We start from the raw sequence: 24170 nt of genomic DNA on the forward strand, positions 1-24170 counted from the left end.
ATGTTTTAGTTTGGCCGGTTCAATACTCTCCCACAGCCAAAACTTCATTACAAATTAAGCATAGAGGTTTTCCCACATCATCATCATTATTAAAAGTAAATCAATATTGCAAACACGATTTGACATATTTTCTTTTTCTTGTCAATTTAGGTGTACTACTACAACCCAGTAGCAAATACCATGCCATGTTGTCATCAGTATTTTTACCTCTTCTGTCTAAATTTAGCCATTTATCCATAACCATAAAAACCTTTTTGTCCTAAAATATTGATAAATATCACTAATAATTTCTCAAATAAATACTAGCTTTAGTTTATGAAATTACATTTGTGCTTAATTTAAGAAATTGATGTTCACACTTACATACACATATAGCAGGGATGGTGAAGAAATATTATTAAAGGGCTTTTGTCTTGCTGCAATTAAACACTTGTGTTTCTATAAAAGGAGATAACAGCAATTTTTAAAATCAAACATTCTAACACAATATAATCCAAATTTGATGCTTACATGCTGAGGAATGACAGTAGAAAAATATTAAAAGTCTTTATTTTCTGTAATTATTGTGTTTCTCTAAGAGCAGAAAACTTGTATGTATGGTAGAAACACTGCAGCTCATAACATACAATAGCCTTGGATCTGAGCCAAGGTATTTCTTACAGCATTCATAGGTGTTGTGTGGTGTGACAGCATGTGCAGTACAAAGTGCGCATGTTGCGTGTTCAGAACCAATACTGCAATGACGTCGCACAATGCACCATGGACAAGTGCTGCCAGAAACATCTCAGATTCATTACACATTTGATTTTGAGATAATTTTTGGTTGTTGTGTGTTCAGAAACCTTTTACTGTTGCTAGATTTTTCGTGACCGCCACATTCAGTTATGCAACCCCATATGGGATCACGACCCACAGTTTAAGAAGCGCTGGCATAGACCAGCCCTTCTCCGCCCACAGTTCTTACTGAACCAGAAGATATACAATAAATATGACACTTTACCTTGACAAAGACCAGAAGTTTGTTTATGGAAGTGGGTGTCAGAAGGGTTGTGGCTTATGAGTTATTGTGAAGTGTTATGGTTTTTGTAGTCAGGCTGTTTCTTGTGGAATAATTCATGTAAAAACAAACTCAAAATTTGCATTTTCTAAACTTATGTTGTGGCAGAACTGGCTATGTAATCAGTTTCATTTTGTGTGATGTTACATGGTGCTGTTGGTGTCAGCATGTACCAGTTCTTTTCTCAAAGAAAGTATTCATGATAATAAAGGCATGAATCTTCTGTATAGTCTACAAGTCTTTGACCTCTCTCCTTACTTCTTCCTAACCCTGTTCCCATCTTTGCAATGAAGTCATCAAGAATCAAAAAGTAAACTGGTTTAATTTCAAGGGTCTTATTGAGTTCTTCCTGGAATTACTCTACTTCTTCATCCTCTCTGCCCAGTGTGGGTATATAAGATGCATTCTTTTCCATGATGGGCTTTTCTCAAATCCTTATCACAGGTATTGCAATGTGAACTCGCCAAATATCCCATAAAAGGTACTTCTTGTTGCCTTTAAGCCTGCCACAAAACCGTTTTCCCTAATTCCTTCCTTTGCCTCTTCAGAGAGAACCTGTGTGCCATTCTTCATTTAGCTTCTACTTTCTTCTCTCTAATGGTTTTGTTTATGGCAAGAATGTTGAGATTAACATGATTTGTTTCTTCCAGTAGCACAATCTACTTGGTCATTGGACAAGAATCTTACATTTGGAGTACCAAAATCCAAGTTAAAATTTATAAATGGTCTAAAAACTGTGTGATCTTAATACCCTCCAACCCCTTTTCTGCAGCTGTCAATGCAGAAACAGAAGGGGAGGGTCATTTTTGCCTTTTTTAAAAAAAATTTCCTCAGTTGCTATAGCTAAAGAATTGATCACCAAGGAGGTAGTGTAGTGGCGATGAGCCTCTTTCTATACTGAGCTAGTCTGGGCCTTGAAAATCAACATTGGTCTGTTGCTCTTACTGTCCTTGAAGGCTTTCCAGCATAGGCCCTGGAAGCTATGCTTGTCTTGATGCAATATAAGATGACATTGGTGTTCTTGGCTGCCTGATCACTCTGTTGACTTATCTTGGGATTTAAGTTCATTAAACCTTAAGATTGTTTTCAGATGCACACCTATCTAGTTGTACCTCCTCTGGATTTTTGCTGGTAAGGTTGACTTTTTTGAAGCCAAGTATAAGATCTGTCATTTAGCCCAGTTACATTTCATGTTATTTGATCTGGCCCACTCTTCTAGCCTATCAAAATCTTTGGGTAACTGTTTAGATCAACACCTAGTACCTCTGGTGTGGATTGTTTTCCATATGGGCTAAAGTGAGTACATTATGCTTTAAGTACCAGTTTGTGTTTTTCTTATCCTTGCTACATAGGCTGTGTCCCAAAATGTGTATTTTCAGTTGATTCTGACAAATTGACCCATCACTGTTGTGTAATCTGGGATGGGGTGGGTTTTGGTGTATATTCCGTGTGTACTTGGGAGGAATAAAATATATTCTTTGCTTTCCCCATTCATTTTTGTCTGCTAGATGTATTCAGCATTGCACCTTCATTCTTGTATGTCTTTTTGTTGAAATTATATTCAGGTAGGAGTATTCAAATCTCCTACTGTTATTAATTTTCTATCTTTCTTATAAGACTTTGAACTCTTCCTTTATAAATTTCACTGCTTCATTATTTGGGGAATGAATATTTTAAAATGATTATGTTCTCCTTTTGAATACTACCCTTTAAACACAATTTCCTTATTTATGCCTGTTAATACTTTCTGGTTTGAATTCCATTTTCACTATCTAGACTACCACACTACTGTTCTTTGGCCAACTTCATGCCACATCCCGGGGTGGGTACCCTTCCTATTCTCTCTCCCTCCCCCTCAATTTCTAGCTCTGAAACCAGTAATCAAATCAACACTACCATTTCTTGAAAAGACACATCAATCATTTGCCCTATGGCTCCACTAAACACCCATGTGACTTTCCAATTTAGAACACCCCTCCCTGGGGAACCCCCCTCCAGCTTGTTTTTTCCAGTCATTCTCTTAAGGGCAAGAATTGTCTCACTTCTTGTATTTGTATGCCCAGTATATAACGTAGTGTCTGGCACCTAGTAAATTATTTATTTGTTCATTCATTCATTTCATTCATTCTGATCTCCTCAAATACCACTCTTGCTTTTCTTGAGGAAGCTTTACACATTTTGGTCCCCAGGGGTGGGGAACCTGCGGCCTCAAGGCCACATGTAGTCTTCTCAGTCCTTGGGTGTGACCTTTCGACTGAGTCCAGGTTTCACAGAACAAATTCTTTTATTAAGGGGATTTGCTCTCTGAAGTTTAGATTTAGTCAAAGGGCCATGCTTGAGGACCTAGAGGGCCACATGTGGCCTTGAGGCTGCAGGTTCCCCACCTCTGGCTTTAGTCTCTTGGGCTGCTAGGTGGCACAGTGGATAGAGCACTGGGGCCTGGAATCAGAAAGACTTATCTTCCTGAGTTCAAATCCAGTCTCAGACACTTACTTCCTAGCTGTGTGACCCTGGACAAGTCACTTCACCCTCTTTGCCTCAGTTTCCTCATCTGGAAAATGAGCCGGAGAAGGAAATGGCAAACCAGTATCTTTGCCAAGAAAATCCCAAATGGGTTCACAAAGAATTGGACCCGATGGAAACAGCACAGTCACAACAACTAGTCTCTCAGCTGTAATCTGTGTTAATGTTTTCTGTGTTGAATGAGGACTGGGTAAGGGAACTGGGGATGATGGCTAAACATGAAGAGTTAGAAGGAGATATGATAGCTGTCTTCAAGCGTTTGAAGGACTAGCATACAGAAGAGGAAATTGACTTTATTCTGCTTGACCCCAGTGGGCAGAACTGGGAGCAATAGATAGACATTACAGAGAGGTGGATGGAAGGAGACACTTTCTGAGAAGTAGAGTTTTCTTTTTTTCTTTTTTGAAATTTTTGTTCCATAAATTAACCCATTTATTGTTGAACTATGGGCTACAAATATTTGATAAGAAGATTTTACTGGTCTTTCAATTCCTTCAGTCTTCTGATGGCAGATCTGACTGTGACTGCAGAGGTGGTATTGTAGGTCCATGCACCACCAGCTGCTGTTTTCATACACAATGCCACATATTCACAGCCCGTGTCTTCATTTTGTTCTCACCACAGAAGGAACAGGTATACTTGGCATGCTAGCTTATTTCAATTTTCTTCACCATTTTTCTGAGGGATACACCATAACATGTTCCATGCTTACCAACAATTCTGACCTTCTTGGTATGGTTAACCCTGTTGCCAGTTGCGGGGCCAGAGCTCAGAGAAGGAGGTAGAGTTTTCTAAAAGGGAAAAGGCCTACTCCTGTAGGTTCTTCATCATAGGTCCTCCAGCTGGGATTGGACATTCTTTGCAGGTTGGCTTTGATCACCTTTGGGTTCTCTTCCAACTCTGAAATGCACTTCCTCTAGTCAAATATTGTTGGATTCTATTTTCCAATGCACTCCATAACCCAGCTTCCCCCTTTAAAAAAAAATTTATTGTTGCCTTTTGTTTTTTAAACCATAGCATTCTCCCTTAATCTCTTCTGCTGCCTAAACCTTTGCTCATAACAAAGACATTTACACAAAGCTGACACCCAGACCAGGTCTGACATTGTATACTTCCTTTTCATCAAGAGAAGGGTATGTATGATTCCTTCTGGTTTCTCCTGGACCAGGATTGTTCCTTGCTGTTCACTGGTGTTCTGCCTTATTTACGTTATTATAATCATTGTATATATTATTTTATTCCTTCTGCTTTATCTGTGAATTTTTTATATGTTTCTATGAATTCCTCCTTTATTGTTACTTATGGCCCTGTGATATTCCATTCCATTCATATGACACAAATTTGTTTAGCCATTCCCCCAGTTGAAGGGTACCCATTTTATTTCCAGGATTGGTAATTTGTTTGTTTTGCTGCCATAAAGAGTGCTGCTATTAATATTTTATTATATATAGCAGAACGTTTTAAACTTTTTCCACTCATGACCCCTTCAGTGCTTTTTAAACTGTGAGTGGTGACTAGGACCTTTCTTTCAGCCATTGGTCTCCCTGGAGTATATATACCCAGTAGATCTGGGTTAAAGGGTATGAACAGCTTAATGACTTTTCTTGCATTATTCCAAATTGATTTCCAGAATGGTTGGTCCAACTCTGAGCTCCACCAACAGTGTATTAGTGTACCTATCTTCACACAGCCCCACCAACATTGACCATTTGTCATTGTCATTGCCACTCTTGTATTTGGAGTTAAGTGCATTTATACTTAGTGTTATTATGGTTCCTTCAGTTCTTTTCTTGAATTATTATTTGGTTTTTCAGAAGGTAAAACAAACTTTAATTACTTGTCATTAAAACAAATGACAGTACTAAACAAGATTCCTATATTTTATGCTATTAGCAATTTGTTTCTCTATTTCTACCCCTTCCCCTCCACATACCCATTTAATAAAAATAGAAGCTTCACTTTCAGTTCGCCTTACTCCCCCACACCCCAAATTCCACATTCTTTTTCTTCTCTATTTATCTTAGATGATTTATCCAATACTACACTTAAGTTACGTTAACAGTTTATCTAGTTTAAAGGTATATGTATTTTTGTAAGCACTTCTCTTCCATTCCATTCATAAACCAGAATTTATTCAGCTATCCTCCCGTGGATGAGCACCCACTTCCTTTCCTTCTTTGTGATATTATAAAAAAGAGCTGCTCTAAATATTTTAGTAAACATATACGGGACCTTTCCTTTTGCCTGTGACCTCTTTGAAGAATTATGCCCATTAGTGGTATCAGTGGGTCAAAGTATGTGAACAGTTGTCCTAACATAATTTCAGAGTGTTTTCCCAAACAACTGGACAAATTCAGAACTCCATTAATGGTGTATTGTATATTCTCTATCTTGCCTTTTTTCATCATTTTTCTCTTTTTTTAAAATTTCATTCACATAGCTTCAGTTCCTCCCCTGGGAATTTTTAATTGTTCCAAGTTCTTCTGTTACCTTTCATGATCTTCTCAGTGTTAATTCTTCCTTGAATTATTGAAGCAAGTCATTTATCCATTTGAGAATGCCCTTTGGGATAGCTTGCACTGTTCCCTTTCTGCATCACTACTGCTGCTTTTGGCATTTGCTTCAGCTGATTCTTGAATTTTAAAAAATCATCAGCTCTTTTTTTGGTTTATTAATTTCCTTTAGAGAGGGGAAATTTCAATTTTTCTTATAATTTAAAAATTGTTTCCCTTATTTTTGATATTTTGTTTTTACAGGAGATTATAAAGAGGCAAGCTATTCTATCCTTTTTCTGAAAGCCTCCTCTTCTCTGGGCGAAACATCATAAGTTCTTTTAGCCATGTGCATATGCCATGGCAGGGGAGTGGGAGGGAGAGGGAGAATGAGATTCCTTTCCCTACATGCCCTCCAATGGATATGCTCTAGTTTGTTACTGTTCCTCTTAAGATGTGATGCCAAGGGGTAGCTAGGTGGCACAGTGAGTAGAACACGGGCCCTAGAGTCACGAGAACCTGAGTTCAAATCCGGCCTCAGACACTTGACACACTTACTAGCTGTGTGACCTTGGCAGGTCACTTAACCCCAATTGCCCTGCTTTCCCCCCTCCAAAAAAAAAGATGTGATGCCAAGAATTAGATAGGATACTCCAGACATGGTCATGTCTGGGAAGAGTGAAGAAAACTACTTCCATCTTTCAGGATGTTATTCTTTCTTAACATAGACCACAATTTCCATTTTCTTTTTTTGGCTGCCACATAACACTCTTGACTACGAATTTTTTTTTTACCTGAGTATAATCTTTTATCATTCCATCTTTCCCTCTGCCTTACAAACCCTGACTCTGTTGTTCTTCTTCGCCGCAACTTCCAAACCTTCCACCCCTTTATTTTTCTCCAAGGCAATCACCTCTGTACTGGCTATACTCACCTCCCTTCCCTATGTTGACTCCCTGATGATTCAGTTCAACTCTGTGCTGTCATCCATACTCAAATCCTTTGCCCACTTGTCCTTTCCCTGGTCATGCTTTGCATCATTCTCACCATCCACCACATGCTGCTGAACATGGGTCCACTTCCAATTTACTTGAGTCTCAACTGGGTCCTCATTCAAGCCTCCCATGGCCCTGTTCCACTCTCCCACCCCCTCACCGCCCCACCCCCTGCAGCTGAGGACCTTCATTGAAAAAATTGAGCCCATTCATTGAGAACTTCTTATCTGTTCCTCATAATGTCATCTTCTTCCACTGTCTCTTATTTCACTCCTGTCTCACGTGAAGAGATGGGCTTTCTCTTTGCCAAAGCCAACCACTCTACATGCACCCTTGATTCTATTCTATTCTACCTTTTGCAACAGATCAGCCTCTCTGTCATCCTCACTCTCTTTCTAATCTTCAATTTCTCTTTGTGTACTAGCCGTTTCCCCAATACCTTCAAACATGCCCATGTGCTCCCCATCTTCAAAAAACCATCACTTGATCCTACCATCTCTGCTAGCTGTCATCTTATGTCTGTCATCCCTTTTTCAGCCAGACTTCTACACTAGGCACCTGCGCTTTCTATATTCCCACTCACTTCTAAAACCTCTATGGTTTGGCTTTTGACCTCGTCATTCAAGTAAAACTACTTTCTGCAGCGTTAGCACTGATTACTTAATTGCCAAATCTAATGACTTTTTCTCATTCCTCATCCTTCTTGATCTCTTTGCAAGATTTGACACTATCAGTTTCTTCTCTCCTCACTAGATTATCTTGACATTATCTTTCTATGTCTCCTCCTACCGTCTGACTACTCCTCAGTCTTTTTGTTGTATCTTCCTCGAGGTCATAGACTCTAACCGTGGTCCAAGGCTCTGTCTTGTACCCTCTTCTGTTTTCCCTCTATACTACTGTACTTGGTGTTTTCATCAGTTCCTGTTGCTTCAGCTCTCTCTATTCAAATGATTCCCAGGTCTCTGTATGCATCCCTCATCTCTCCTGAGCTCTAGTCTCTCATTAACAATTTTTACCTTTTTGCACATTTCAAGCTGGATGTCTCAAACTCATCATATCAAAAATGGAGCTTGTTATTTTCTTCCTACCCTTCTTCTCTTCCCTTGTAAAAACAATTACTTTTTTTAATAAACAAAAATCTTTTTTCTCTCTCTCTCATCTCCCCTTCCTTTCACTGGAAAAAAAATTGTAGCAAAAAATACCTAGTCAAGTAACAAAAATATGTAGTCAAAGGAAATAAAATCCTGCACTGGCTATGTGCAGACATATATCTCAGTCCGCATCTTGAGTCCACTGCTTCTCTGTCAGGAGGTAGGTAGTATGTCTCATCATGGGTCCTCTGGTTGGTCATTACATTGATCAGAATTTTTAAGCCTTTCAAAGTTGTTTGTCTTTACAGTGTCCCTCTTATTATAAAAATTGTTCTCTTGGTTTTTTGTTCACTTCACTTCACATCAATACATACAAGTCTTCCCAGATTTCTTTTAAACCATCCCCTTCATCATTTCTTACAGGACAATAGTGTTCTGTACATTCATACACCGTAATTTGTTCAGCCATTCCCCAAGTGATAGGCATCTCCTCATTTTCCAGTTCTTTGCCACTATAAAAGCAAAAAAAGAAAAAGAGCTACTACAATTTTTGTACATACGGATCCTTTTCTTCTTTCTTTGACGTCTTTGGGGTAAGGCCTGGTAGTAGTAGCAGCAGCAGCTGTTGTCTCGTCACCATCGTCACCATCATCATCATCACCATCACCACCACCACCACCATTACCACCAGATCAAAGGATATGCACAGTTTAGTAACTTCAGGGGCATACTTTTTTTTTAAATGACTGTACTCATAGCTCCACCAATAGTGAATTCATGTGCCTGTTTTCCTGCAGCCTCTCCAGCAATGGTTCTTTTTCTGTCAGCTTTGCCAATCTGACAATGAGGTGGAACCTCAGGGTTGCTTTAATTTGTTGTGGGCAAGTTGTTCTTGATTATAACCCCATATTCTTTGCCTTCTGCAATGTTGTATTCCAAACTCTTGGCACCTGTAGGGTAGTGGCTGCTAAATCATGTGTGATCCTTATTGTGGTTCCTCAGTACTTGAATTCTTTCTTTCCTTCTGCTTGCAGTATTATTTCTTTTATCTTTTCTTTTATCTTTATTTCTTTTATCTGGATTTTGTCTGTAATGTTCCAGGGGGGTTTTCATTGGGGGTTTCTTTCAGGAGATGACTGATAGATTCTTTCTATTTCCCTTTTGCCCTCTGTTTCTAAGATAGCTAGGCAATTTTCTTTTATAATTTCTTGAAATATTATATCTAGGCTCTTTTTTTGGTTGTGGCTTTCAGGTAGTCAAATGATCTCTAAATAGTCTCTCCTTGATGTGTTTTCCGTATCAGTTGTTTTTGCTATGAGATACCTTACATTTTCTGTTTTTATTTTCTTATCCTATTTTTATTTTAAATTCTACTTTTTCAGTCTTTTGACCTTGTTTTAATATTTTTGGTTATCTCATGGAGTCTGGCTTCTGTTTGGTCCATTCGATTTTTAGGGAGTTTATTGCTTGGGCAAGGTTTTGTACCTCTTGTGCCAAGCTATCACTTCTCTTTTCAGTTCTTTCTTCCATAGTTCTCTTTTCTTTTCCGTTTTTTCCCTTTAGTGCCGTAATTTCATTTATAAAACATTTTTTAACTTAAAAAGAAACTCGTTTCACATCTTCCAGGATTCTGTGAATTTGTGCCCAAGCTGTGTTTTTCTTTGAGGGTTTGCTTGTAGTTATTTTAGAATTATTTTCTTCTTCTGGGTTTGTGTCTTGAGCATCTCTGTCACTATAAAAGTGTTTTATGATATTATTCTTTTTTGCCTAGTGCCTCCGGGAACTTCTGGAGGGAATGTCTAAGTGGTTCTGTTGCTGTTTTCTTGGGGTATTGAGTGTTAGATTATTCCTGGTTATTAGGGACAGCTCAGGCTGGGATGCTCCCAAAATGGTCTGATCCAGAACAGAATCTGATGGCTACCCCTTTGGTCTGAGCTCTCCAAGTTCTTGACCTGGATTTGGGTCTGAGCGACAGGCTTGTGGGTTTACCACCTTTGGAGTTTCAGTAGGTTGCTGCTGGACTCAGCCCCTACCAGCCAGTGGGAAAGCTCTGCTGATCCAGGAAGATCTGCAGGCTCTCCTTCGGTCTGGGATTTCTGCCCTGGTTATTCCTCTGCAGGCTTCAGGCTTGGTTAGAACTGAGTTGGAACTGAGACCTCGCCCTGCTCCTGGGGGTCCAAGTCTTCTTGCTTCTGAACTTGCTCCTCTCACTCACTCAGTGCATAGCATAGGGCTTATGAACACTCCTTACCCTAAAGTGCCACTCCTAGGCAGCAGTTCCTTCTTCAGGCCTCCCTGGATGTGTGACCTGGAACTGGTTAGTGAGTAACAAAGGTGCCAGTTTAGCACCTGTTTTCACAGCCTGCATGAGGTCATGATGCTCCAGTATGGGTGTGGGACCTCATCTTGTCTCAGTGCATGGCCTCGGTTGTCTTTTGGTCCCTGAGTGCATACTACTGGCCAGACCCTGTTCCCCTGTGTCCCTGGACCTCTGACTGTCTTCCTATGCCCACCTGTGCTGGAAGAATGACTCAATGTGCTGGTTATTTGATTTCTTGATCAAGATTCAGTCTAGTATGTTTACTAGATCTGTTAAGAAGGGGGTGATTTTTTTTTGGAGCCCACTCTATTTCTTCCTGCTACTTCACCATCTGGGCTCTACTCTCTCTTCTAGTTTAAACATTTCCAGTGCCTTCGGCTAATCCTTGTATGACATGAACTCAAGGCCCTTCTCCATCTTGGTTGCTCAGCTCTGATTAGTAAGCCCTCTAGCTTACCAATGTCTTTGTTAAATTGAGGTACCCATAGTACTCCACATGTGGTCTGATCAGGGCCAAGTACAGAGGGATCATTCCTGGAAGCCATATCTTATTCCTATACCTTATATAAGTTATATATACCTTAGACCTCATCCTTATTCCTGGAAGCTGTACTTCTTAATGCAGCCCAAGTTTACATTTGCCTCTGGGCTGCCATATCACATTACTGGTTCATATTTTCAGTCCACTAACCCTCTGGATCTTTTTCAGAAAAATTGTTATATGGATTGTCTTCCTTTGTCTGATTTTTACAGAATTGAATTTTTTAACCCAAGCATAAGGCTTTGTGAGCAGGTAGGTGGCACATGGATAGAGTGCTGGGCCTGGAGTCAGGAAGACTCATGTTTGTAAGTTCAGATCTGGCCTCAGACACTTCCTAGCTGTGTGACCCTGGGCAAGTCACTTCACCCTGTTTGCCTCAGTTTCCTCTTCTGTAAAATGAACTGGAGAAGGAAATGGCAAACTAATCCAGTATTTCTGCCAAGAAAACCACAAATGGGGTCACGAAGAGTTGGACATGACTGAAAAACGACTGAACGACAAAAAAGACCATGTTCATCCCTACTGAATTGCACCTAAGTAGATTTAGCCTAATGCTCTAGCCTGTCAGGATCCATCGAGTGTATTAGCTGTATGGTGTAGCAGTGAGAGCCCTGGATTCAGAGTTAGGGGATCTAAGTTCAAATCCTCACATTGCTACTACTTGTGGTCTTGGGCAACTCATTTCTCCTCTCTGGGCCTCTGTTTCCTCATTCATAAAGTAAAAGTATTGGACTCAGTGGGCGTGGACTTCTAAGGTCTCTTCCAGTTTGAAATCTATGATTCTCTGATCTCCACCATTAATGAGCATGCCATCAATGCCTTGATTCAAGTCATTGTTTGAAGTGTTACATGTTAGCCCAAGGTCAAACATAGGTCTTTAGAGAATTCTTCTGGAGACTTCCTGCCAAGTTGTCCAGAAGAACAATATCTACAATCACTCCAACAGTACGAATGAAAAGAGCCCCCAAAGGAAGCTGGCCTGGGAGTAATTGAAAAGCCAATAATGGTCCCAGAGAACAGATAATGAAACCTATTACCTTCCTTTGAGGAGCAAGGCCAGGACTTCAAGGGCAGAATGTCGCATGCACATAACGTTATCAGACATAGTCACAGTATCAGTTGTCTTAGCTTATCTCTTTTTCTTTGTTATAAGGGAGGATTCAGTCCCCAGGGTGGCGAGGGCAGCACATACCCCAAAATGACCCTGATGTTAAAAATACAAGGTATCAATAAAATGGCTTTTTTTTAAAGTAATGGACAGGTAAGTGAGATTGCCACTCGCAGCTGACATCAGTCCCCTTGTTCTTTGTTTGTTCCCGTTCCCTACTATAATCTCTCAGTTCTTGTCTTTATCCTCTTTCAAAGCTTGCTTGAAATATCACTTTTTCCAAGAAATCTCTTTGGTAGGAGAAAATTGAAAGCCTGTGAAAAACCTGGTTTAAAATGAATTACTCTTGTAAAGTTTGGTCTAGAATGCCTACTCTGAGTGAAGAGCTTGGACCCAACAAAGTAAAACACTCCAAAATGCCAGAACAAAAGGATGCATTTGTCTTGTCTGGTTGCATTTGCATCATTTTACTTATCAGTAGATTGGGCAGAGGACTCTGGTTCTGGAGTGACATTCAAAGCCTACTTCTGATGGATGAGGTGGCCTGGGGCGAGTCACTCCTCCTCTGTAAAGTGGGGTGGTTGGGTGAGATGGCCCCCAAGTTTCCTTCCAGCTCTGGATCTCTGATCCTTAGAATCATATGGGTATTCAGAAGGAAGGCAGCATTGGAAAAAGCATAAGATTTGGATGGTGTGGGGTCTGGGGAGGAGATTTCAGCTTGATCATAATATGAAAAAAAAACAACCCACTGAGGAAAAAGGCAAGAATAACCCGGGAGTTATGGCAGTGATTATCAAAGAGACTGGCCTGACTAGCATAGTTTATTTTTGTTGGATGATGACTCAAGATAAGATTGTATTGGTAGGGCTAAGAATCTTGAATTCTTGGCTGAGGCATTTGGACTTAACTGTTAAACAGACTCCCCTCCCTTCATGCCCCCATTTCTGTACCATTCTCCTTAGTCAGGATTTTACCACCTTTAGACAATCACTTCTGTGTCTCAGTGATTATGAAATAGGCTTGTAACTAGTATGATATTGTGAGATTTGGGTAATTGAGCCTGACTTACTCCTGCTGAAATGTGATTTCCTCAAGAGCTCCACTCATAGCCCTACTGTGGCATTATAGAAGAAATGTAGTAGACTCGATTTCTTTTGATGGGGGACTCCCCGAGCTGGAAATGGAAATACTCGACTTAAACGTGGCATTATTTCATCTTTTGTTTTTGTTTTGTTTTTTTTTAGACTATACCTATGATTTTATAGGTCTGGGGAGGCCCCCTCTGCCTTCAGAGATCATCCATCACCTGTTCTGTACATTCTAGTCTTAGAAAAGCTGCCCAGAGTCACACAGCCAGTGGACAGCAGAGGCCTGGTCCATCTGCCTTGGAAGCCGGCTCTCTAGCATCTATTCCACATGGCCTCTCTCGTGCTTCTCACAGGAAGTGATTTTTATTTTGTCCATTTTTTATAAAAATCCTAATTTCACCCATCTCTCCATTGCCACAGGCCTTCTGGTTGGGACGCTTGATTCAGTCTTAGATTCAACTGCGAAAGTGGCTCCATTCCGCATCCTCCATCAGACGCCAGGTTCTCAGGTCTATTGGTCCATCGCATGTGGTAAGTGGGGCTTTGAGAGTGTCTCTCCGTTTGAAATGAAGAGGACTAAGAATTTGTTTGGACCCATCATTCTGTCTTCTAGTTGTCTAGCTTGTGCTATGAAAACCCATCTGTTACCATGTTGGGATATAATAGTAAGATTTTCTGTTATTGTATTTTTGACAAAAATGACATAATACTTTTCTCTTTTTTTGCCCCTCACCCCAAATTCCCATCTGGTGTGGAGGGCAGTCCATTAACAGTATAGATTCTAGCCATGCCATGCTAGTCCATCTGTCATACCTAGTCAGTCAGTCAATAAACATTTATTAAGCACTTCCTATATACCAGGCATTGTGCTAAGCACCGGCGGTACAAAAAGAGGCAAGAGACAGTGCCTACCCTGGAGGAGTGCCCAGTCTAATAAGAGAGACAACATGCAAACAACTATGTAAAAACAAGCTATAGATAGGGTAGATAGGAGATTATTAAGAGGGGTTGGGAAAAGCTTCCTGTAAAAGATGGGATTTTAGTTGGGACTTACAGGGAACCAGGGAAATCAGTCCTACTGCCCTTATTACTTTCTCCTGCTCATCCTTTTAATACCTTTCTGGGTGTAGCCCTTCGGAAGATCAAGATCCTAGTCCAGAAGTTCTTCCTTCTTCCCCGCCCCAATAGTCCACACACTGACAATCTGACACTGATTCTGTCAGTCAATAAACATTTATTAAGCACCCAATGTGTGCTGAGCACTGGGGATACAAAAAAAGGGTGAAAGACAATCCCTGCCCTCAAGGGGCTCACAATCTAATGGTAGAGACAACAAGCAAACAAATTCTGTACAAACAGGCTATATACGGGATTGATAGGAAGTAATCAGTAGAGGGAAGAAATTGGGGTTGACATGTGAACCTGCCAGATGAACCTCTTCTACATGCTCACTTAACTTTAGAGAGAGAGAGAGAGTGTGTGTGTGTGTGTGTGAGGTGCCCTGGAAATATATGATGAACTGTGTAGCAGGGGAAAATGTTTGCCAGGATTTTTAGCTAACAATATTCAGATGTTTGCTTTGAAATCCAAACCACAAGGACTGCTTGTTGCTTAGCTTTTTATGCTATTGTAATATTGGTCTAATTAGATTCTGAGATTTCTACCTTTCCTTTTTAAAGTCGAGTGTGAGACTCCTTTGTTTTCTCTTGTGAGTAGGTGCTTTTTCTCAAGCTGCACATGACCTATGAATTTCTGCAGTTCATATATGTAGGTAAAGAATGTATAAGTTACATGGAGACAAATATGCCCCTTGTTTTTGGGCTTGCTATTTCATTCTTCAGTGTGACTGGCAGATTGCTTCCTCTCTGACTCTTTTAAACCCAATACTGCATCTGGCCTTTGTGGTCACAAGCCTGTTGACGTGAAAGGTCCATGTCATTCCCAGCCTAATGGATGAATTGGTAACAAAGGTTTAACGTCTGTCCATGTAGAAATCCATCTTCTTTGGCCATTTTTTTCTGAAAAAGAAACACGTACATTACCTATTCTGAATAAACTGGAATCAAAGAGGAATAGGACCCATTGGCTGAGTGGCATTATCCTTCTTTGTAAAGAACCAGAAATGAGCATATACTGGAAGCCTCCTTCAGCTTTTAAATGGCAGTCATAACAAACTGTCCTAATAGGTTTGGGGAACACCTTTTATGGATCTCTATTATGTGTATGCTTGACTCATTTCAAAAATGCAAGATTCTTTAAGGGAAAAAATAATACTTGCCGGGATTGATTTCCACATGCATCAAAATGCTCAAAAACTGGACTAGGAGAACCAGGGGCTATAGCACTACACTGATGGAGAAGGTGATAGATGGGTCTTGTTGCTTAATGGACAACTTTATTTAGGGTCTGATTGCAACAGCTGGTTCCTCTATGTGTCTGTGTGTATTATGGGTCCCTTTCCCATCATTAAGTAATGCAAACAGGAACCCCCCTCCATCTTTGGGGAGACAGATTTCCTTTCAGCATAAGAAACAACTATACCATCAAATTGCATAAAGCTATTATTGCTTGCCACATTTTCATTGTTCTTTGAAGAAGTCTTTGTTTCCACAGCTCTAATCTGGAATCGATAGAGAGGAAAAGGCCTCCCCCCAAATATTACTTGTGATCAGTTACTACTTGAAGTAGAAATGTGAGCTGACATTCTCAGTTGATGTAGCTACATTTGATGCTTTCTTCTTCATAATAAGCATGGACTTCTTAGAGAAGGAGTGCTTAACAGCACCCCCCCCTTGTTTTGTTCAGATCCCCAGCTCTCACTGCTCTCCCCCTTCTGCCTGAGAAACTGTTTCATCCAAAGACACCTACTTAGCAGAGAGGAAAAAACAAACCAAACCAAACCCTTGCCATCAAGGAGCCGAGCTATACAAGACTCCAGTAATTGCTTTTCGAAAATATAATAGGGACATCAGAGCTTGGCAGCTGTATTAGATAGAAACCATGTGTTTGGCTGTGGGTGGGTGTGTGGGCGGCTGGGTGTGTGGGTGTATGTTAAAGTTGCTGTATGAACATGCTGGATTAACCTATTCTAGCCAGTCACCTAGCTTGCTTTAAGAGATAGCATGCCCCAGAGATATATGCAGTGTGTGTATATCTATGCATATTGTAAATATGTACACACTTAGGCACCATTATAAATGCACACACAGAGACACATTATCAATATACAGATCCACAGGCACATTGTAAATGCATACACATGGGCATGTTGTAAATATATGGGCACACACAACCGTAGTGTAAATTTGCATACGCACATACATAGATGTGTGTGTACATTGTAAACATACAGGCACACTTGTGCATATTACAAATGTACACCTGGGCACACTTGAGCATATTGTAAACATATGGGCATGCATAGGTGTGTGGTAAATATATGGGCATATAGAAATAGTGGAAAAGTACAGGCACACTTGTACACATAAATATACATATGGGCATACTTGTGCATATTTAAACATACAAGCACATTTGTGGATGTTTTAAATATGTAGGCACATGTAGGTGCATCGTAAATATATACCTATGGGGGCAGCTAGGAGGCACTGCAGCGGATAGAGTGCTGGGCCTGGAGTCAGGAAGCCTCTTCTTCCTGAGTTCAAATCTGGCTTCAGACACTTATTAGCTGTGTGACCCTGGGCAAGTCATTTCACCCTGTCGGCCTCAGTTTCCTCATCTTTCAAATGAGCTGGAGAAGGAAATGGCAAACCACTCCAGTATCTCTGCCAAGAAAACCCAAATTGGGTCACAAAGAGTTGCACATGACTGAAAACAACTGAACAGCAACAAATATATACCTACTTGTGCAGTCAGTCAATAAGCATTTATTAAGTGCTTGTTTCCTATGTACCAGGCATGTTCTGAGCACTGGGAATTCAAAGAAAGGCAAAAACAATCTCTGCCCTCAAGGAGCTCCCAGTTTAATGGGGGAGATAACATGCAAACAACTGTGTATAAACAAGATATAGATAGGATAAATGAAATAATCACAGAGAGAAGCAACTAGCATTAAAAGGGAAGGGAAAAGGCTTCCTGCAGAAGGTAGGATTTTAACTGAGACCTGAAGGAATCCAGGGAAGAAGCTAGGAGCCAGAGACAAAGACAGAGAGCATTTCAGACATAGAAGACAGCCATTGAAAATGCACGGAGTAGGGAGACAGAGTGTTTTGTGATATGATCAACAGGGAGGCCAGTTTCACTGGGTCCTAGGTTCCTGGAAAGATAGCAAAGGGCCAAGTTGTAAAGGACTTTAAAAAATAGAATTTTTATATTTGATCCTGGAGGTAATGGGATTGAGTGAGGGAGGATGTGATATGATCACACCTGTGCTTTAGGAAGATCACTTTGGTAGCTGAATGAAGGATGGGCTGGTGTAGGGAGAGACTTAAGGAAGAGAGACCAGCCAGTAGGCTGTTGTAATAGTACAAGCATGAGGCCTGTACTAGGGTAGTGGCAGTGTCACAGAAGAGAAGGAGGCATATTCAAGAGATGATGTGAAGGTGAATTGATGGAACTTGGCAATAGATTGGATATGGGGGTGGGGCGTGAGAAGAGAAGAAGGGGTCAAGAGTGACACCTAAGTTGGGAGCCTGGGAGATTAGGAGGATGGAGTTTCCTCTGACAGTAATAAAGAAGTTAGGAAGGAGGGGTAGGTTTCGGGAGAAAGATAGTGAGTTCAGTTTTTGATATTTTGAGTTTAAGGGACATCCAAGTGGAGATGTCCATAAAGGTAGTTGGAGATGTAAGAGTGGAGGTCAGCAGAGATGGAGGTCAGCATCTGGATAACTAGATTTGAGAATCATCTGCCTTGAGATAATTACATCCATGGGAGCTGCTGAGATCATTAAGTGAATGAGGTATGGCACACTTACAATGTGCACATTCCAAGTACACACATAGGCATATTGTAAATATACACACACTTGTGCTCACACTATGCTCCACAGTAGTTGCCTTGCCCTTGCACAGGTTTCCCCCCGCTTCCAGCAAGATGCAGTAGTCTGACACCCTGGAATGAGTCCCCCCAAGGCCAAACACTCATTAGACTGGGAGCTTCTTGAGGGCAAAGACTGTTTGGGGCCTTTTTTTTGTATTCCTAGCACTTAGCACAGTCCCTGGCACATAGTAGGTGCTTTATAAGCGATTGTTGATGTGATTTGATGCATATGGGCACATTGTAAATGAACTGACACCCATAGGTGCATTTTAAATACACACCTAGGCACACACTTAGGTGTATGTATAGTATAAAAACTTTCTTGTTGTCACAGTAAGTTAATTAAGTTCATGGAGCCCTTACTCATTCCTGTTGAAATATCCATTGCCCTGATTAAGAATTTTTCTTTCTCCTACTACTGTTACTTTCTGTGTTGCCGAAACAAGAGTCGTAGATTGTACATTTAGACCTAGAAGGGAACTTAAAGGTCATCAAATCCAACCACCTAATTTTACAAATGAGAAAACTGAGGCTTAGAGAGCTAAAGCAACTGATAGGAGATTACTCATAGGCCCCTAGCTTTATAACCTACAAGGAGGCCATCAAAGACTATGGCGCCCAACCTCCTCCTGTTCCTGGGGAGGTAATAGAAGCCAGAGAGCTGACTGAAGGGACTGGTGTGAGATCACTCCTAGGATTCTAGATTCATAACTGGGAAGGCCCTCAGAGACTGTGCCATCTAACTGCCCCCCCTTCCTGTTACTGAGGCCTATCGAGCTAAAGCCACTGGGAAGACACTGTGCCATCTAACCACCCCCACCCCCGCTTCTGTTACTAAGGCCTAGAAAGCAAAAGTGACTGCTGTGAGATTCCCTCTTAGGCACCCAGAACTTGAGGCAGCAGGGCCCTTAAAGGCCTTGGAATCCATCCCTCTCCTGTTACCCAGGAGGAAATGGTGGGCTAGTGAGTTGAAGGGACCGATATGAGATCACCTACGTAGGCTTCTGTATTCATGACCTACAAGGCCCTCAGAGACTGTGCAGTGTCCTCCTCTTAACTGAGGAGGAAACTGAGGCCAGGGAGCTGAAGGGACTAGGGTGAGATAATTCCCAGGATTCCAGATTCATCCGTGACAGGGTCCTCAGAGACTGTGCAGTCTAACCCTTTCCTCTTACCGAGGAGGAAACTGAGGCCAGGGAGCTGAAGGGACTTCCTCATGGTTACACATAGCTAATAGCATTTACATAATGTTTTAAGGTGCTTAAAGAATCCTTTATTTATATTTGTTGTCTCACTTGCTCCTCACAACAAACCTGGGAGAGAGGTGCCATTATTATCCCATTTTTTAGCTGAAGAAACTCTGGCTGTGAGAAATTAAGTGACTTGTCCAGGGCCACGCAGCTTGTAGTACCTTTTTTTTTTTTAAGTAAGTGTCTGCAGCAGGATTTGAACTCAGATTTTCCTGAATCCTACTGTGTCAACTAGCTGCCTATATTACATATAAGACAATAGATCTAGGGTTGGAAGGGACCTCAGAGGTCAAGTCCAACCTTTTCATTTTATAGGGGAGGAAACTGAGGCCCAGAGAAGGGAAGGGACTTAAGGTCACACAGAAAATCCTTGATTTGGAGCTGAAAGGGCCTTAGAGATGATCTAATCCAAGCCCTTCATTGTACCCATGTAGAGGATGAGGCCCAGAGAGTTTAACTGACTTACCCAGGGTTACACAGGTGGTGTCAGAAACAGGATTTGAACCCAGATGAGTCTCCCTTTGTAAATGGGGGGGGCAATTAAACCAACCTCCACTCACAGATCAGGGTTACACAGGTGGTGTCAGAAGTAGGATTTGAAGCCAGATGAGTCTCCCTTTGTAAAGGGGGGAAAAACAAGGCAACCCCCACGCACAGATCATGGTGTCTGAAAGCAGATTCGACAACATTCCACCCCCGGGGTCCTCTTCCTTTCCTTGAAAGGAGGCAGGTGCATTCATTCCCTCTTCTTTTCTCTTCTCTTCTCCTGAGCCAAGGTTTGTCATTTGAATATCCTGGCATTGATTTTTTGTTCTTTTCATTTACATAGTCATAGTCATTGTGTATGTTATTTTCCTGTTTCTGCTGACTTCCCTCTGTATCGTTTCATACTCACTGTAGTATACATCTAGAAACAGAATATGTGCCCATTAACGGAGAATTCCTAAACAAATTGTGGCCCACGGCTATAATGGAATATTACTGCTCCAGAAGACTTAACAAATGTATGGAATTTGAAGAAGCACGGGGAGAGGGAAGACTCTGAGAGAGATCCAAAGTAAATGGCTGTTAATATAATAAAGATGACAACTCTCCCAAATAAATGATTTCATGCCGTATCAGTCACAATACATTGGTATTTAGAGAAATTATAGCATTAGATAGATAAGATAATAAAGCTCATGGAAGAAGAGCAAAAGGACAAGACCGTCAAGGGAAATTGAGGGAGGAAAAGGAAGAGGAACTGGCACTGATCTCTCAAATTATTTACAAATCAGTAATCACGAAAACTGTTGTACTAGGTAGGAATTTTTAAAAAGATCAGTGGAACAGATGGGGTAATCATGATCAAGAACCAAATATACACAGTGGACTAGCGTTTTCTAAAGCTAAGGTCACAAAACACTGGGAAATGAAATGTGATTTGACAAAACCTGAAGACAACATTGGAAAACAGTTTGCAAAAATAGAAGGAGACCCACATCTCATACCCCATAATAAATTTTAAATAGCTCAATGATTTAAATGTTTAAGAAATCATCTTAAAATGACAAGATAATGGAATGTTATACCTTTTAACTGTGGAGAAGTTAAAAAATTAGACTTTCATGATTTAGAGGGAATTATACAGGACAAGATAGATGAATTTAGTTGTATAAAATTAAGCTTCTATGCAACAAAAAGAAATGCATCCAGAGTGAAAAGGAAAGAAATGGAGTAGGGGGAAAAATCTTTGCAGTAATGTCACTTTAGAAAGCTTAACAACCCAAATCTGTAAGTAATTGACTCAAGTATATAAGAATAAAAAACATTCTGTAATACATTAATGACCAAAAGATAAGAACAGACAGTTCTCCAAAGAGGAAAAGTTATCAGTAACCATATGATTCAAATTCTCCAGTAATGGTAGGAGCCTTAGAGCCACCTAGCCCAATCTATAGCTAAACAAACAAGAATTCTCTCTCCCCCTCTCTCCCCCTCTCTCCCTCCCTCTCCCTCTCCCTCTCCCTCTCCTTCCCCCCCCCCACACAGATGTGGTCAAGTCTTTGCTAGGTGGCCTCCACTAAGAAGCAGCCCACTAACTCTTGAGGCAGCTCACTCCACTTTGGGACAGCTCTTAATTCTTGGGAAATTTTTCTGTATATTTAATTCATAGCTCCCTCTCTGTATCATCTACCTGTTGCTTCTAGCAATGTCCTCTAGGAAATGTCAGTTGCTCAGAGAAATGCAAATCCTAACAAGTCTGAGATCTCACAGTAGTGATCTTGGAGAGGGAAGGGACCTTAAACTTAGTATTCTATTTCCCATCTCTATGTTTTGGTGTAGGCTGCCCCCCATACCTGGAATGCACTCCTTCTTAGTCCCACTGCCAGAGTCCTTTTCTTCTTTTGAAGGCCCAACTTAAGGCCCAGGTACTACCTCCTCTATGAAGTTTTCCCAAGTAGTGTACTGGGAGTCAGCAAGTCCTGAGTTCAGATGTAGCCTCAGACACTTACAAACTTGTGTGATCCTGGGCAAGTCACTAAACCTCCATTCACCTCAGTTTCCACATCTATAGAATGGGAATAATAATAATAGCACCTACGTAACAGACTTGTTGTGAGGATAAAATGAGATAATACTTGTAAATCCCTTTGAGGATTTCCAAATTTCATCAGTTTTTGTGCTCTGTCCAAGCTACCTCCTGTTGACTTATCTGTGTAGATATCGTATCCCCGAGAGCAAAGCTGTCTCAGTTTTGTCTTTTATATCCTGAGCACCAGAGTGCTATATGCGTAGTAGATGCTTCATAGCATTAATTGAATCTACATGAGAACCAACCCCTACTTGACCAAGAATACAACAAGAAGTGGTTGTCTGGCCTTCACTTGAAAACTCCCAGTCAGGGGGAACCTGCTTCCCGAGGCAGCCTATTCCACTTTCGCAGAGCTCTAAGAAGACTTTCCTTACATTAAACCTCTTTGCAATCGCCCCCTGAAGTTTAATCCCTATATCTCTCTGTAGTTTAATACATTCCTCTTCCATGTGGCAGCCTTTAAGGTGCTTCCTTTCCCTTCCTCCTTCCCCTTCCCGTCATCTATTCTGTCAGTTAAAAGTCACTAGCTCATTCAGCAGATCATCACATGGCCTGGTCTCAAGGCCCCTTAAGATCCTGTTGTCTTTGAAAACCTTTAGGATTCTATGGAAATTGAGGGGATGCCCATCAGTTGGGGAATGGCTGAACAAGTTGTGGTATATGATTGTAATGGAATACGATTGTGCCATAAGAAATGATGAGCAGGATGATTTCAGAAAAACCTAGAAAGACATATGAACTGATGCAAAGTATAGTGAGCAGAACCAGGAAAACATTGCACACAGTAACAGCAATATTGTATGATGATCAACTCTGCATGAATTAGCTACTCTCAGCAATACAATGATCTAAGACAGTTCTGAAGGACTTAGAGTGAAAAATACTATCTGCCTCCAGAGAAAGAATGGATGGAGTCTGAATGCAGATCATAGCATACTATTTTTTGCTTTCTTTATCTTTTTCATGTTTCTTTGCTGGCCTGTGTTTTCTTTCACAACATGACTAACATAGAAGCATGTTTTGCATGATTGCACATATGTAACCTATGTCAAATCGCTTACCTTCTTGGAGAAGGAAGGAGGGAAGGAAGAAGAAAATTTGGACTTGAAATTTTTGAAAGTGAATGCTAAAAATTGTTTTTACATGTAACTGGGGAAAAAAATAAAATATTATTTAAAAAAAAGACTTTGGGCTTCTCATCATTACAGAGATAATATCCAGAAGACTAAAGATGAAACATGCCCCTCACCTCTTGCCAGAGAGGTGATAAATTTAAAATGCAGGGAGTAATAAACATTTTTTTTACTATAGTCAGTGTGGGAATTTGTTTTGCTGGACTGCATGTTCATAATGAAAGTTTTCTTTTTTTGTTCAGTTGGTGTGGGAGTAGGAGTGACATTATAAATGCGTGTAAAATGAATGAATATATTTATTTGATTTTTTGTTTTTTAAATTTATTTTTATTTTATTTTTTTGGAGGGGGGGGAAAGCAGGGCAATTGGGATTAAGTGACTTGCCTAAGGTCACACAGCTAGTAAGTGTGTCAAGTGTTTGAAGTCAAATTTGAACTCAGGTCCTCCTGACTCCAGGGCCAGTGCTCTACTAACTGCACCACCTAGCTGCCCCAATTTAATGTTTGTCTCTTTTATTTTATTTTATTTTATTTGGAGAGGGGAAGGCAGGGCAATTGGGCTTAAGTGACTTGCCCAAGGTCACACAGAGCTAGTAATTGTGTTAAGTGTCTGAGGCCAGATTTGAACTCAGGTCCTCCTGACTCCAGGGCCGGTGCTCTACTGTGCCACCTAGCAGCCCCTATCACTTATTTGTTTTTTTAAAGATCCTGGTTGTTTTCCTCTGGCATTCTCCAGCTTGCTAGTGTCCCTCTTAAAATCTGGTGTCTAGAACTGTCCACTATCCTTCAGGTGTGTCCTGACCAGGGCAGGATGCAACACGATTTTCCTCTCCTGGCCTTTCTAGGCCTGAACACCATGCCTACCTTAATGCATCCTAAAGTTGGGTTAGTTTTTGCAGGTACTCTGTCACACGGCTGACTCATTCAGCTTACCATCCAGTAAAACTCCTAATTAATTGTTGCTGCGTGACATTTTGGATGTTTTTGTAAATAAAAGAA

At 40.8% G+C, this 24170-nt stretch overlaps 1 protein-coding gene across 1 annotated transcript in view; it reads left to right on the forward strand.

Moving 5' to 3' along the window:
• The window catches only part of TBC1D8B (TBC1 domain family member 8B), a gene marked incomplete in the record, with an annotated part of 97864 nt that overhangs the window by 19246 nt on the left and 54448 nt on the right, over positions 1–24170 (forward strand). The window contains 1 exon segment of the mRNA XM_036740448.1: positions 13636–13746. Coding sequence (XP_036596343.1) covers positions 13636–13746 — 111 coding nt within the window.

Source organism: Trichosurus vulpecula, assembly GCF_011100635.1.
Source record: "Trichosurus vulpecula isolate mTriVul1 chromosome X unlocalized genomic scaffold, mTriVul1.pri SUPER_X_unloc_1, whole genome shotgun sequence".
Taxonomy (NCBI): domain Eukaryota; kingdom Metazoa; phylum Chordata; class Mammalia; order Diprotodontia; family Phalangeridae; genus Trichosurus; species Trichosurus vulpecula.